Source organism: Myotis myotis, unplaced genomic scaffold (genome assembly GCF_014108235.1).
Source record: "Myotis myotis isolate mMyoMyo1 unplaced genomic scaffold, mMyoMyo1.p scaffold_m19_p_11, whole genome shotgun sequence".
NCBI lineage: Eukaryota > Metazoa > Chordata > Mammalia > Chiroptera > Vespertilionidae > Myotis > Myotis myotis.
Genome location: NW_023416315.1, coordinates 5,600,651 through 5,616,556, shown reverse-complemented (window position 1 = coordinate 5,616,556; position 15,906 = coordinate 5,600,651). Strand labels below are relative to the sequence as shown.

The 15,906-nt window shown below is 54.0% G+C and overlaps 1 protein-coding gene across 2 annotated transcripts in view; it reads right to left on the bottom strand.

Annotated features, from left to right (window-relative positions):
• Positions 1 to 414: 414 nt before the first annotated feature.
• Positions 415 to 15,906, bottom strand: part of AOAH (acyloxyacyl hydrolase) — a 106,929-nt gene continuing 91,437 nt past the window's right edge. Inside the window, exons 18-21 of one of the 2 annotated variants that reach the window (XM_036327314.1) lie at positions 15,832 to 15,891; positions 14,156 to 14,252; positions 8,792 to 8,868; positions 415 to 836 (exon numbers count right to left, since the gene is read on the bottom strand). In XM_036327314.1, coding sequence (XP_036183207.1) covers positions 708 to 836; positions 8,792 to 8,868; positions 14,156 to 14,252; positions 15,832 to 15,891 — 363 coding nt within the window. In that variant the 3' untranslated portion in view covers positions 415 to 707. The remainder of the gene's footprint in view (positions 837 to 8,791; positions 8,869 to 14,155; positions 14,253 to 15,831; positions 15,892 to 15,906) is intronic. The other variant, XM_036327313.1, reaches the window with a different exon arrangement.

Below are 15,906 nucleotides of genomic sequence, written 5' to 3'. Positions count from 1 at the left end.
CACCGTAGAACAATGACTGCCCTGAGTAGTAAGAATCCATTGTACCTGCGACCAACGTGATGTGACAGGAAACATTTCTGACAAAGGCAGTGAAAAAGGCCTTGTGTTTTGTGTCCTACGTTCATAGCCAGCGAGGGGGTCAGTCCCCGGCGCCCTACGGCCCGGGGAAGCTGCCAATGTGCTGGCATTCTTATTTGTTTTTCACCACAATTAGCCATTCAAGGGCGCAGATGCTCTCTTGCTGGGAATGGCACCCAAAGCTCTTTTTCTTTTTAATTAAAAAAATATGTTTTTCTTGATTTTAGAGAGAGAGGAAGGGAGAGGGATAGAGAGATAGAAACATCTGTGAGAGAGAAACACCCACCGCTGGCTGCCTCCTGCACGTCCCCTACTAGGGATGGAGCCCGCAATCCGGGCCTGTGCCCTGACCGGGAATGGAACTGACCTCCTGGTTCACGGGCCACACTAGCCGGGCCCAAAGCTCTTTATTGAATGTGGTAGGAGGGCCAGTGGGCGGGGACCTGAACCCAGAAGCTCAGAGTCACGCTGTCGTTCCGATGCGCTCCTTGAGGAGAGAAAAGCACTGCGAGGGGGCTGTAGGGAGAGGCCTGCGAGCCTGGCACAGCAGCCCTGGAACTGCGCGCCGGACGAGTTTACCCAAGTTTCCGTTTCCCTAAGCCCCCCAGGAGCCCGTGTCCCCGGGGGGCTCAGTGTCCGCCTTGGTCTCCAAACACCTGTTCAATCTGGGCGTTGAACGGATTCTCCTTCCCCAGGACCTGGGGCCACTGCAGCCGCACCTTGTCCCACAAGTCATCTGCCAGCAGCAGCAACGCCACCTGTGAGAAGCAAAACAGAAATGACAACCCAGTAAAGACTTCACCGGCAAGGCGCCCTCTCTTCTTCGTGTGGGGACACACTCTGGATGGTCCGTGATTGCCACCATCATTCTTTGTATGATCCCTTCCCTGGAGAGGGTGGGACCTATCGCTTGGTTCTCACTTCAGTGAGGACGGAACATTACGTAAAACCACTCTGCCACCGGCGGCCCCTCTTGTGGCCCTGGTGAAGCAGGAAGCCACCTGGCAGGGGGTGGAGGGTGCCTCCTGCTGACATCCAGCTGGAGCTGGTCCTCAGTCCTACCTCGCAGGGAAATGAATTCTGCCCACAACCCACGTGAATCTGAAAGCAGCTCTGCCCCGGTTGGGTCTCTGGATGAGCATGTGGCCCGGGGGCCACACCTGGACTTTAGCCTGTGACACCTTCCTCACTCACAGCGACTGTGAGATAAGAGATGGATATTGTTTCGCTGCTGAACTTGTGCTGATTTGTGATTTAGTAATAGAAAACAAACAGACCCTGGCTGGTGTGGCTCAGTGGATAGAGCGTCAGCCTGCGGACTGAGGGTCCCAGGTTTGATTCCGTTCAAGGGCACATGCCTAGGTTGCGGGCTTGACCCCCATTGGGGGACGAGCAGGAAGCAGCCAATCAATGATTCTCTCTCATCACTGATGTTTCTCTCTCTCTCTCTCCCTCTCCCTTCCTCTCTGAAATCAATAAGGACAAAAAAGAAAACGACACACTTCCTCAGAAGCCATTTGTCCATTTCTCCGTGGACAGGTGACACTTACTGCAGGCCTAGAGCTTGGGTTTGGAGCTGAGCCCATTGGATCCTTTCCTTAAGGAGCTCCCAGTCTAGTGAGAAAACCCGATGGGCAAAAAGGCACCGGCAAAGCCACAGGGAGGGGGATGCCCTCGCCCGGAAGGGGAAGAGGTGCAGACTCTGCTGGCGGGGGAGTTGCGGGGGTGGGGGCAGGGGGAGGGGCAGGGCCTCTGTGAAGAGGGCGATGGCAGAGCTGAATTCTCAAGGAGGGGTTCCCCAGGGGGATCCCGTGGGAGCGGTGCGGTGGTGGAGGACAGCACGTGCACAGGCGCAGAGGAGGGCGGGCCTGGCGTGGGGACGATGGTGCCGGGCCGTGAGGCCGGACAGGTGACAGGCAGTGGGGTCCTGCGAGTGCGGGGCTGGAGGCCGGGGGGCCTGTCTCCGTGCCTCGCTGCCCATCAGGGTGCTCTGTGTTCGCGACGCCAGCAGGATCCAGCTGGTGTCCGGGCCTCCGGCTCCTCCTTAGCGAGCCTCTGGGGAGCAGCCTCCCCGCAGATCACACCTCCCTCGTGCACGCGGCAGCCCGGCAGCCAGCCTGCGCCCTGGTGGCCGGGTCCGCCGGCGCTTCGTGCCGGAGGCAGGGATGCGGTTGCCGAGGTCTCGGAGGCGGGCACGCTGTTCAGGAGGAAGCTCGGGTTGTCCCGACTTTGGGCGGAAGCACACGGACATGTCTCCCGAGGGCAGGGTCCCCCGTTCCAACGACAGAGCCAGAGCCGCCAGCTGCCTGCGCGGTGCCGGCAGCTTCTCTCACTGGCAAAGGCGGGGGGCGGGGGCAGAGGAAATGATCTGAAGACCGCTCTGTCTAAACTGTGTTACAGAGCTTAGCAATTGTTAGGAGAAGGAGAACTGAGCCGCTGCATTAGATACCCCCAGGGTATTAACATGCTCCAGAGCCTGCGGAGGTGGCCCCCAAATCCCAGCCACCGGCTCTGTGATCGTGGTCAGATCCATGCGGTGTCCAACACACTACCCACCCCCCCCACACACACCACACACACCACATACATTACACACACACCACATACAACACACACCACAAATGCCACATGCCACACACTACACACATCACACACACAACATGCACTACACACACCACATGCCCCCACATGACATACACCCCACACACCACATGCACTACATACACCACACACATCACACACATACATGTACCACATGTACCCCCACATGACATGTATCACATGCACACAAACACCACACATATATACCACAGACACATACACACACACCACATATACCACATACCCTCCCATACACATGGCATACAGCACACGCACACGCGCGCACACGCACAGGCTGACTGTGTAGCCGGCAGCGTTCCGGGAAGGGGATCAGCTCAATGGAGCATCAGTGTCTTTGAAGACGGACTGGCCGGTGGCTGTTTTCCTGCGGTTTCTCAGCACAGGGGCCGCCGCCAGGTCTGCCGGAGGTCACTGCCTGTTCTTTTCTTTATTGCCTGTCAACCTGATGCGCGTCAGCTGTCTTCCTAACGGTTACGTGGCACCACGCCTCCGGGATCATCTACTTCCCCGTCTACATTAACAGGGAGGAGACAGGGTGAGGAGCAGGAGACGTTAAAGTGACGGAGCCCAGATTTGGGCATGTGGTCGCAGCTTGGTCTGAAAGCAATTAGTGGGCGGTCCCTCTCGTGGAGATGAAAATATTCATGCGTGTGCACTGCTATTACATGCGTCTCCAACGAGAGTGGCACTGTTATTACTAGACTAGAGGTCTGTGCTAAGAAGACCCACGATACTCAGTCCTTCACTTCAGATCCACTGCTGAGCACCTCCTGGGGGTCTTAGCACCAGCCTCCGCCTGTAGCGCCCATGATGCGGGCACAGGGCGTGGGGAGGGCTGCCCTCCTTCCTCTCCTTATTGCAATGAGCCGCTCCTCCAGCGCAAGCAGCGTTTGGGCTTCCTCATTCAGACTTGACGATAGTGAAGCAATGCCTAGTCACCTGAGGAAAATTTAAAACTGAAGCAAGAAGAGAAAACAAAAGTCATCTGCAATCACAATAGGTTCAGACACTATTGCCATCGGGCGTGGAGTCTTTCTGACGTGCACACACACACACACACACACACACACACACACACGGGATCCCTCTGTAAAGACCACTGTATGATCTCCGCAGTAAACGGGCTCTTTGGCAAGCAGTGCCATGGGTGTTGACAAATGCGCAGAGTTGAACAGTCATCCCCAGGCCTCTCACCTGCTGCTGTGTGCTTTGCTCGAATCACAAGCACGTTTCTGTTACGAAAGGTAGATCGGTGTCACTGTTTATTCAGTGCGCTGCATTCCATCAGGTGGGTGCGAGCTGGCTTACTCTTCCACGGAGACGTTGGCCACCTGCTCCCTCCACCTGTCCCCCGGGCTGGATGGAGACAGCTTCCTGGCGGGGAGACAGCTGCGCAGGAGGGGCTCATGGCCGCCGGCTCCCTAACCCGGCCCTGATGAACTTTGGCCCCAGGACGTGCGGAACCGAGGGGTTCTGGCTCAGTGGGACCTTCTGGTCAGCTGAGCGAGGCCCTTTGGGTCTCTTCCTTGGTAGTTGACCCTTGCGGGGCTGGCTGCAGGGCACTGGGCGGTGCTGCCTGTGTCAGATGTGACTGCCATTTCCAGCCCACTTGGCCCTTGGTCGGGCGCGTCTGCATCTGACGGTCACTGGTGTGTCTGCAGGCACCCGTGCTGTCTGGGTGCGTCTGGGGGGCATTGCCACCCCTGTCTGCCTGCTGCTGCTGCTCGGAAACCCTCCTGGAGCCAGGCCACGGGGTGGTCCTTGGCCCACTGCGGAGGCTCCTCCTTGACCTTCTCATAGGAGCGGTGACAGAGCAGGCGACCCGACACCCCTTGTCTGAGAGGAGGTTTTGGTCGGGCCGATGCCTCCAGGCCGGAGGTGTGAGTCATGGGAGGGAGGGGCCTGGTGCAGTGTCTGCTTGGGCCCTTGGTGACGCCTCCAGGCGGCCTCCAGGACTTCCCTCCCTCTGATAAGAACTTAAATTGAGCCACGTTTTCTTGCTCGACCACATTTGTCCTTATTTTGGATGTAAGAAGCGTCCAAACCTGTGGAGAATTCTGTAGGAGATTTTATTTGTGTCAAGCTGACGACACTTGCCGGGAGCAACTCTCAGATGCTCCAGGGAACCACAGCTCTGCAGTTGCTTTTATGCGTCTGGGATTAAGGAGGGTTACACGAGGGTGGGAGAGAGCAGGTGGGGGCGGATTACAGGGCAGTTAAGATCATGTGCTCTCTCGAGGGTGGCTGCACTGCTATCAAAGGTGCGTTAACATGTGCACAGAAACGGCGGACAGGGCTTGCGGACGGGAAAGGCAGACCTTTCCCTAGGAAGTTATATGCCTGGTGGCCTCCCACGGGACCTCCCGCAGGAATTTTTGATCCGATTACGCTGTGAGGTGACTTCCCGGAGGACCCGTTTTTCAGCCACACGATGGCGGGTCTTTCCTAGGAGAGAGCCTGGTTCTCCAAACAAACATATGATGTCACAATAAAGCCCGCTCCCCTGCTAGCGGGGTGGGGGGGTGAGGGAGGGTTGGCGGGAAGAGGGGGGGCGGCGGAGGGTGCATCCCAGCCCCTGCTTGCTCCCAGGCACAGGAGCGGGTGAGGGGCACTTGGAAAGGTCGGAGTGAGCGCCTTGGTTTGCATGATGTCCATGACGTAGGAGGGGGTCCTGAGGCCAAACGTGTTTGCTTGGCTCTTTCACGACGGAGCCCTAGCCGGTTTAGCCCAGTGGATAGAGCGTCGGCCTGCAGACTGAAGGGTCCTGGGTTCGATTCCAATCAAGGGCACATGCCCAGTTGTGGGCTTGATCCCCAGTAGGGGGCGTGCAGGAGGCAGTTGATCAGTGATTCTCCCTCATTACTGATGTTTCTCCTTCTCTCTCCCTTCCTCTCTGAAATCAATAAAAATGTTTAAAAAAGATGGAAAAATGTGGACTCCCATAGCTGCCTGTCGTCTAGCAGATTCATGAGCACCGCCTCTGCCGGAGGGAGGGAGTACGCAGGGGGTTCCGGAGGCTCCTCTTCAAGGCCCCCCTCACTTCTGTCTTTCCCTGAGCTCAGCGCTTGTCTGTTACCTGCTGAAAGGGCATCCCGTGTGGACTTCCTGGGGGCTCCTTAAGCCCAACACGTGCCAAAGCCCTCCCCAATGTACTGCATCCCTGTGCTCTTCACCTCAGTGGGCAACGGATCATCTCTCCAACTTCCCAGGGAGTGCCTGCTTAGCATCTCTTCCCCCTCTACCCGCACATCCAAGGGGTGACGGTGCCCTGTTGATTGAGCTGTCTGTCTCTCTCCAATGCAAACCATTCCTTCCCCTCCACTACCTTTGTTCAGGCGCTGCTGCCACAGGTATCTTTTTGTTGTTGTTAATCATCAACTGAGAATATTTTTCCATTGATTTTTAGGGAGAGTGGAAGGGAGGGGGAAAAAGAGAGAAGCACCGATGTTAGAGAAACACATCGATTAGTTGCCTCCTGTCCATGCCCCGGCCAGGCTGGGGAGGAGCCTGCAACCAAGGTATGTGCCCTTGACCAGAATCGAACCCAGGAACCCTTGGTCCACAGGCCAACACTCTATCCACTGAGCCAGACCTGGTAGGGCCAGGTATCTTCCTTGCTTAAAACCTTCAGTGGCTCTCAGTTCCCCACAGGAGGAAGGCCAAAGCCCATCCAGAACTTAGGTGGCCTGGGCCCTGGATGCTCCTCCTATTCCTCCCCCCAACTCTGGTGCCGTGTTCCAGCGGCACCAACGCTCTCACCGCCTCCCACGTGCCACGCTTTCGTTCACATCAGGTCTCTGCCGAGCACAGCCGCGGCGATCACCCCTCCCCTCTGTCCTTCCCTGCCTAGTTCACGGTCCCTCTGATGCCGCTCCCTGCCTCCCATCCCCCACGATGCCCCACGGCGTCTGCGCGTGCACAGCGGAGGCATTTTCCACTTCATGTGTCATTATCTGCTTCCTTGTCACCCTGTCACTCTACACTAGGACCTCCCCAAGCGGCAGGGAAGGCTTCCGGTTCGTTCTCGGATTCTCACAGCATTGGATGTCCGGTCAGCACTCGCACATTTTTCGATGACAAGCTGCAATCTGGACTGTGCAGCTTAATATGCACGATTGATAGGCAGGCTTCGGGCACTGCTGTCCACAGGCGCCTGGCGTAGTGGGGCTGCCCACTGGTGTCCGCTCCCCACCCACCACCAGCATGTGCGCAGAACTTCCCGATTAACAAGATGACGGCACAGGCCGGGTGTCAGCTTTGACTCCGTTTTCAATAATCGGTTGCAGGCAACGCCGTCCGAGAGTAAGCTAAGGTCCCGTGCGGCAGGCCTTGAGCCCTAACGTTCGGGGACAGCACGGCCTTTGTACTGGGCCAGGCAGGCTCGTCCCAAGGGGTAAAACAGAGCTGTTGCCAACCCTCTTCCTTTTAGTTTGCTCTTTTTAATTTAATGATTCTTTTAAAAATTATATTTGTATTGATTTCAGAGAAGAAGGGAGAGGGAGGGAGAGAAACATCAATGATGAGAGAGAATCATTTATGAGCTGCCTCGTGCATGCCCCCTACTGGGGATGGAGCCCGCAACCCCGGCATGTGCCCTGACTGGGCAGGAACTGAACCATGACCTCCTGGTTCATAGGTCGATGCTCAACCACTGAGCCACACTGGCCGGGCTAGTTTGTTCTTAACTAACTCCCTCTGACCATTTCTTCATATCCTTTCTCTCTATCAAATCAGAAGAGTAGAGGTACAATGCTATGATGCACGAAGAATGACAAGCACTACTACCTAAATATTGCCGGACAGGTCTTCACATTATTCCAAAACCAAAGACATCTTTTTTTTTTTTTTGGAAAGGGGCAGACTCTATACCTAACCAGCTTCTAGCCCAAAGTTCTCTTAGCTCACAAGATCCACAGGAACATTAGGTGTTCTGAGACGCTTTGGATTTATTGATTTTTGGTTATTAGTGAGATGGGCATTGATTACTCACTGTAAATCTACCCAGCGCTTGTGGGACTCCACTGTGCACGCATCTGTGGATGGAGGGGCCCTCTCCTTTTTCTGTTAGCCCTGCCGTGGGTTCCTCCCAGAGCCTGGGCAAGGTGAGCTACGCTCTACTCACACGCCTGAGGGGATGGCCAGCCCTCGCCGTGGCCTGGCTGACCATCAAGGCCACGGCCACAGAAGAGGACGCCAAAAGCGCTTCTCAGGTTGGACCCTGGTCACTGCCACCCCATCCTCACCTAGGCTGAGTCAGAAAGACTAGTGTGGTGGAGGACTCTCAGCTTTCAAAATTTTGAAAGTGGCAGAGCGACTTCCCTACTACTTCATTTATTGTTATCCTATATAATAAAAGGCTAATATGCAAATTGTCCCCTTGACCTACCAGGAGTTTAAGTGGGAGTTTGACCAGGGGGCGGGGCCAGCCAACCAACCACCTGCAGCTCCTACCCCCCCCCCCCAGCTAGCTGTGGCCCCTCCCCTCAGCCAGCCCTGCCCCCAATTGGCCCCCCCACCCTGATTGGGGCAGGCTGGATGGACTCCACCTGTGCACAAATTCATGCACCAAGCCTCTAGTTTTTAAATAAAGAAGCATCATGAGTCAGTCCAGATGAGTGACAGATAAACATGGAGCTTCCTGGGTTGAAGCCAGGATGATAGATGGGGTGGGGCAGGAAGGGACAGAGTCCTGCCTTCCTGCTCCCCCTGCTTTCCTCTCACAGTGTTCTTTCTAGAAGGATCCACAGAAGAGCTTTCTCACAGGTCTCGCTTTCAGGAATCCTTGGGATTTGTGTGTGTACCTGACCTATGTTATGTTATGGAGGCCACAACTATGTCCCTCTCTGCGCTGACCCCTGGAAAGCACAGAGCGAGGTTATAGGCATCTCCCAGAACTTCCCCCACACGTTACATGAGTGCGAACTACAGACATTAAGTCAAGAGGCCAGGCATCATTTCCACCTTGCTGTCCCCTTCCTCTGGTTTCCCCTTTACTTTTATTGGCTCTTCTATCTAACCCATGTGTGGGATGCATAATTATATAAAAATAAGCTAACAGGTAGTTGTCAACAACCAAGATACGACGGCTCACCTCATTGGGGTGGAATCCATCGACGGGTTCGAGGAGCTGCCAGGGCTGCCCGCCTCTCTTCTGCCACTTCTTTATGACTGCAGGGCACACACACAGCCAGAGGGTTAGAGCAGGGACTGTCGCCAGAGCTGCCCGCTGCCTCCCGAGCCGGGCTCACCACCCGGGCTGCCCATGAGACGTTATCTCGTGTTGGGAGAACTTTCTGAACAGAGATGCTCTCCCCACTGTGTGCTTGTTGTTTTCCTAACTCGGGAGGAACACGTGTGCGAGTGGATGTGGTTGTGTGGCGGGGCCAGGTGAGCTCTGGAATATTCGGCACCCATTCCAGTCCATCTCCTTTCCCAGTGGCCAGTGGGGCAGCATCGCAGAGGCAGGAGGGGGAGCAGATGTGTTAACATCGCCTTTCACAGCTGCCAATGCCACACCTGCCTGCCTGTGGCAAGCCGTCCTCATCAAAAATCCTACAGGGCATCGGAAATATGATTACGTACAACATGCTGATGATCTCAACATCACAACCCGAGTGATGAAAAGCAATACAGCCATCCTTCACCAGGGGTGACAGGCCAGGAGTGTCTGTTGCTCGAGGCAACAGTATGAACCCTACACAGTAGTAGCCTCGTCTGTGAGAACGCCTGAGGGAAATGCACCTCCTTAGAGAGCCTCCCAGGAGAAAAGCCTGGAACCTGCTGCCCCAGAGTGGCCCGGGTGCTCACTCCCCGATGTCCAGAGAGGGGCGCAGGCATAGCTACGGTTCTCCACTTCTTCCCTCTTCAGCCCGCAGAAAACTCAAGCGCAGGGACCCGTGCCCTCTTTGTTTCTCCCCCTCTCTTTCTTTAAAAATGGTTTTTTAAATTGATATTTAGAGAGAGAAGAAGGGTGAGGGAGAGAGAGAGAAACATCAATGATGAGAGAGAATCATTGATCGGCTGCTTCCTGTACGCCCCCCACTGGTGATCTAGCCCGCAACCCGGGCCTGTGCCCTGGCTGGGAATCAAACTGTGACCTCCTGGTTCACAGGTCAAGGCTCAACCACTGAGCCACGCCTGCCAGGCTCTCTTTGTTCTTCATGACCGATCATGAATGACCTCTTGGGATGTGTCACATGATGTATTTTCTGTACCTGGGAAGTCAGAGAGACTCGGCTAATGACCTGCTGTTCAGAGCAGCAATAGACGTCCTGGGCGGAGATTCATAGACCACGTGTGGCTCTTTAATGGCCAGTAACACTCTCAGGTATTTAAGAAGGGAAATCCACATGCTGTCTGCACCATGAGGTCACTGGTTGTTTCTGTAGGCACATGGCAGGATCTGAGACACAGGTGCGCTCCAGAGGCATTGCCACAGAAGCGAAGGGTAGCGGGCAGTGTGTTCCAGCGGTCAGTGTGGAAATGGCCTTGGCAGTCCAGTGGCACTTTCCTTCCTCTGTGGGGAGGTGTGGCGCAGACGAGGATAAGGCCCTTGCCCGCTCAGCTGCCCTCTCCCAAAGGGGGGAAATCGCTGCCTCTGTGTGGCTCATGGCCAGTTGGGGGTGAGGGGGGTGAGTCAGTGAGAGGCAGAGAGCCTCTGGAGACAACAACCATCTTTCAGGGCCAGCGGGTGTCCCAGTGGAGAGCAGATCGCTCTTGTGCCCACCCTCAGGGGGCAGGCCCTCAACTGAGATTTGCTCTGTCGCGGGGTGTGAAATGGTGAATTTCACATTAAAAAAGAGGCTATCGATGATGCCACAGTTCAAATGCAGCACAGAAAGGAGAGATTTTCGTGGGACTGTGAAGACTGCAGGTTTGATAAGTGGGTCTTCATTTTTCATGAAAGGAGACCACAGTGAGAGATGCATTTCTACCACAGCTTCCTCTAAGGAACTCAGCGTGGTCCACAGGTGTGATTAGTGATGGAGCTGAGTTGGACATGGAAAGAGAATAGCCTGGCTGGTGTGGCTCAGTGGTTGGGTGTCGACCTAGGAACCAGGAGGTCACAGTTCGATTCCCGGCTGGGGCACATGCCCGTGTTGCGGGCTCCATCCCCAGTGGGGGCGTGCAGGAGGCAGCCGATCAATCAGTGATTCTCTCTCATCATTGATGTGCCTATCTTTCTCCCTCCCTCTCTTCCTCTCTGAAATCAATAATGAAAGAAATACATTAAAAAAATAAAGAAAGAGAATAAACATTTGTTCTCCAGGTCTCATGAGTCCTGGGAGAGGGTAGCAGGTGCTCCACACGCACAGGTGGCCGTGGCGGGTGGTGGGGAGGGGATGTCCCTGTGCCATTGCTGAGTCCCTACTCTGTCGCAAGGTGCCTCCATCCTTACGTGAGCCCTGTTGCCGTTATCGCCACGTTGCTCAAAAGGAGACAAAAGCTGTGTGGCTGTTTCATGTGCTCGAGGTTGGTTACTCGGGGTCTGAGTTGGGACGGGCACACAGTTCTATCCGGTGGTAAATTCTGGCTTTTTCCTGGAAGGGCACATGCACCCCCACGGGGCAGACCAGATTGCCAGGTGTGGGTGTTCCCCACAGAGACGGGTCTAGGAGTGGATGGTCCCTCTGCCTGCTCTGGAAAATGCTAAGCTTCCAAGGTCAAAATTCCCTTTGCAGTAGCGGAACTTGGGGCATACGTCAAGTTCTCGATACAGTTCCTGGAAACTAGATAAACTTCCAGCTCTTTCAGGCAGGCACTGGGCGCCTGGATGTTAAATGTGAGGTGCTGCATTGGCTGATCCCAGGGTGGATCCCGGCACCGGTCCCTCTGCCTCCACTCTCCCTCCCACCGCGTCCGTCTGTCCTCCCCAGGGCAGTGCTCATGGACTTCACATGGAGAAGGCGAGGGAGGCCCTGTACCCAGCGGGATCGTCCTATTTGTTTTTGTCAGGAAATTACAAAACCTCAGGAAGGTCCTGAACTGTCGATGAGGATCGCTAAGCACGAGAGACAGAGGGAGGCTTCCCAGCGAAGTGCCGACCGCCATGTGGTTAGACGTTCAGTTTGGTCTAACTGGACTTTTAAAATTTATTCTTTTGCTTTGTTACTGCATTTATTGCTGTTCTGAGGACAGGAATGGGCTGATGACCTCTCCTCACAAGCATCAAGGCCATCAATGGAATGCTCAAGGCCATCAATGGAATGCTGGCCGGGACTGGGCCAAGGGTCAAGGTCTTCTGTCTAGAGTCTAGACCAGCGGTTCTCAACCTGTGAGTCGCGACCCCTTTGGGGGTCGAATGACCCTTTCACAGGGGTCGCCTAAGACCATCGGAAAACACATATATAATTACATATTGTTTTTGTGATTAATCACTATGCTTTAATTATATTCAATTTGTAACAATGAAATTGGGGGTCACCACAACATGAGGAACTATATTAAAGGGTCGCAGCATTAGGAAGGTTGAGAACCACTGTTCTAGACCCTTGGTGAACCTAAGGACTGCTCTGTTTTGTTGAGCACTAGATCCCCAGCACCTATACAGCACATGGTAGGACAGACATAGCAAAAACCTGATGCCTAACCGACTAAGAATCTTAATCTGGCAGCATTGTAGAGCCTCATTTATTAAATTTTAATGTGCATGGGATTGTCTGTGGACTGTGCTAAAATGCAGTTTCCTAGGCCTCAGTGAGGAGTGGGGCCAGGGTTCTGCATTTATAAGTAGCCCCCAGGTGGAGTGGATGCTGCTCGCCCCAAACCACACTCTGGGTAGCAAGGGTGTGATGGCAATGGTACTCTTTCCTGGAGACCGGCAGTGTCCCAGGCATGGCATTGAGGGGGGTCACATGTTCCTGTAACCATGGCTGAGATGTGTTCTGCAGATATGGCTGCCCCCTTTTCAGGCCTGGGCCGGAGCATTCAGAAATGTGCAGGGACCTGCCTGCAATCCCAAAGGTAACAAAGCCCAGAGCTGGGGGCTCCCTCGGAAAGTGAGGACGTTCCCTGCGCATGTTAGACGTTATTATGTTTTTAATAACTTCATCTATGTTCAAGGTTGACGATGAGCAGAGATCCCTTGGTGGTATATTTGTTTACAGCAGGAATTCATTAGTGAGTCGTTAGCTCTGCATTTTAATGCGAGGCTATCCATCAAAATGTCTCTCCCCATGAGAGAAATCGGTCTCACCTAGGCAGGAAATCTAGTTAAGGGCCATCAGTCTTGTTGAGAAGATGTTCAGAGTTGAAGTACTAGACTCTGCAATGCAGCCGTGTCAGCTAATGTAATCTGCGATGATTCACACAGGCCATCTGCTTCCCCCTGGCTGCTCGGGCTGGGAGGGCGGGTGGGGAGACAGAGATGATAACCTCTGGAGGAGAAATGGTCCTCCCCGTGCATGCATGGCAAAGCTTTTCATTAGCGCCACCCAAGAGGTCCGTCCATCCACAGGAGGCGTGTCTCTTGTACAACAATTGCTTAGCAATAAACACGAGACTGGAAGGATTAAAGCCAATCAAAAATCATTTTTTTCAGCCAGGCCGGCATGGGTCAGTGGTTGAGTGTTGACCTATGAACCAGGAGGTCATGGGTTCAATTCCCGGTCAGGGCACATGCCTGGGTTGCAGGCTCAGTCCCCAAATGGGCGTGTGCAGGAGGCAACTGATCAATGATTCTCTCTCATCATTGATGTTTCTCTCTCTCTCTCTCTCTCTCTCTCTCTCTCTCTCTCTCTCTCTCTCTCTCTCTCCCTCCCTCTCCCTTCCTCTCTGAAATCAATAAAAATATGTTTAAAAATAATAATAATTTTCAGAGTCAAGGTGCGAAGGAGAAATGGTAGCTCTGGGACCATGCCCACTGCCGTGGCCACACCTCAGTGGCCCCTGTGTCTGGACAGAATGGCAGCAGAGAAATACTAACGTTCTTTCCAGGAAGCCGAGACCCGGACTGTCCATCCTGCCACAGGCAAATCTGAGGTCATCCCATAGAAACTTGGATGCATTTCTTTTGGTGCAGGGCCTGGGAATCTGCATCGTGACTAAGTAGTCAATCCAGTGCTCACTGTGAGAGGCACTGCCTTAGCCCTCAGCCCCGTCACACTCATCTGTAGCTCACTGGTAAGCAGATGCTGCGATACTGGCCAGAACAGAGGGGATTCCATCGACCTGCTGGCCCCCTGCTGAAGCGTTTTCCACCTGGTCGCTGGCTCTGCTGTTTGAGGGTTTCTAAGATGACGGTGAACTCAGGCGTGATGCTGAGCTGCCGCTTCCCAGGCAGAGGGCCGCACTCTGCCTTCCTTCAGCGCTGGAGCTATTAGTGTGTGAGGATGTCAGGGGAGACCCCGTCCAACCTGCTGCCTGTGGGTTTATACCTGCCCGGGGCAGGCTCTCCCTAGCTCTTGTCTGTGTCAGTGAAGATAAGGTGTCATCACCTTAGCCAAGCAACACTTACTTTCTTGGAAGTCAAAATCCACATAGTAAAGATGGAAGCTGGTAAATTTCTGGCTGGTGGCAATCTTCTTCAGTGTATTGGAGAGTAGTGCTGCTCTCTGAATGCAAGAGAAACGGGAGAGCTCCGTGAAACCTAGGCCTTGATTGGAGTGAGCGGGTGATTCAGGCAGAACAAAGAAATGGATGGTTCCCCCCCACTCCCCGCCCCCCAGCTGTCCTCACAGAGCCACTCAGCAGCTCCGTACCCTGACTTCTCTCCTGCCCATGGCCAACACGCATGCAAATGGTTAAACTTCATTAGGAACCAAATGGGCGCAAATGAAAGCAATAAGATACCACTCTCCCCGATGGGATCGGCGAGGGGCAGATGAACAGTCGTGATAATGGAGACAAGCACCCGGGGATCGGAGACCCAGAATGCCAATCTGCTTAACCTTTCTAAGAGCAGTTCAGCAGTTTGAGGGTCACCTCCTCAAGCACAGCTCGCTCTTAGACCCAGGCATTTTTCTAGAAATTTGTCTTAAGGAAATAGACATGGCACACAAAGACACATGCATACACACACACACACACACACACACACACACACACACACTCACACACACCTCTATCCCAGTGCTGTTGATCACAGTGAACAATTGGAAACCTCTATGACCTGTAGGCCCAGGTCCAAGGGATGAAATAAATCACGGTACATTCCTATGTTGTACACTCTAAAATGATCGCAAGGTCAGGATGTGGTGGGATAACGGATGAACGTCAGACGGCACACAACATGTGTGTGTTCTGAGACTGTGTAGGCCAGTGATGGCGAACCTTCTGAGCTCGGCGTGTCAGCATTTTGAAAAACCCTAACTTTGGTGCTGTGTCACATATAGAATTTTTTTGATATTTGCAACTACAGTAAAACAAAGACTTATATTTTTGATACTTATTTTATGTATTTAAATGCCATTTAACAAAGAAAAATCAACCAAAAAAATGAGTTTGCGTGTCAGAGGTTTGCCATCACTGGTGTAGGCATAACCCCAACACCTATGAAAGTGATACTGGAAAGACATGTACACGTACTAGCTTTGGGTGGTGGGATTTGGGGTGAACTTTGCTACTGTTCTTGGTGCTTTTCTTAACATTCTCCAAGGTTTTTAAAGATGGAAGTATATTTGCGCAAGGAGTTCAATGAGTCTCTTACAAGGAGGAGGCTCATTTTCTGCAGAAGAACTGCGGGGGCCCCGGGCTCCTGCAGAGAGGAGAAGAAGGCTCTGGGGTGCCGGTCCTCCCTGAACTTGGGGGGACTCAGACCAGGGCCTCACCTCGCTCACTTCTCTCCGCCTCTACAAACACACCTACAACGGGCTCTCAAAGGTATGTGTGTGTGTGTGTGTGTGTGTGTGTGTGTGTGTGTGTGTGTACATGCTTATGCACATAGGAGAGAGACAGTCACACATATACAGTGACTGACAGACACGGTAAGAGTGACAGACCCAGAGGAGGTGAAGGGCAGAGGCAGGGCACCCCACATTCCCTGGTCCCGTCAAGCCCCCCAGAAGTTCGATGTTTCTGTTCTCCAGCTTGGGGGCCAGCACGCTGCCCAAACCCCATCCCCGGTGCAAACACTGCAGCAACCGCTGAGCAAGAATGACCCAACATGCTGCCGAGGGCCCGCACCAGGCCTACCTGCGAGGTGAGCGTCCGGAGGGTCTCGTTGGCCGTCATCCAGCCGTGGCAGGGGCTGACCTGGAGGCAGGAGGA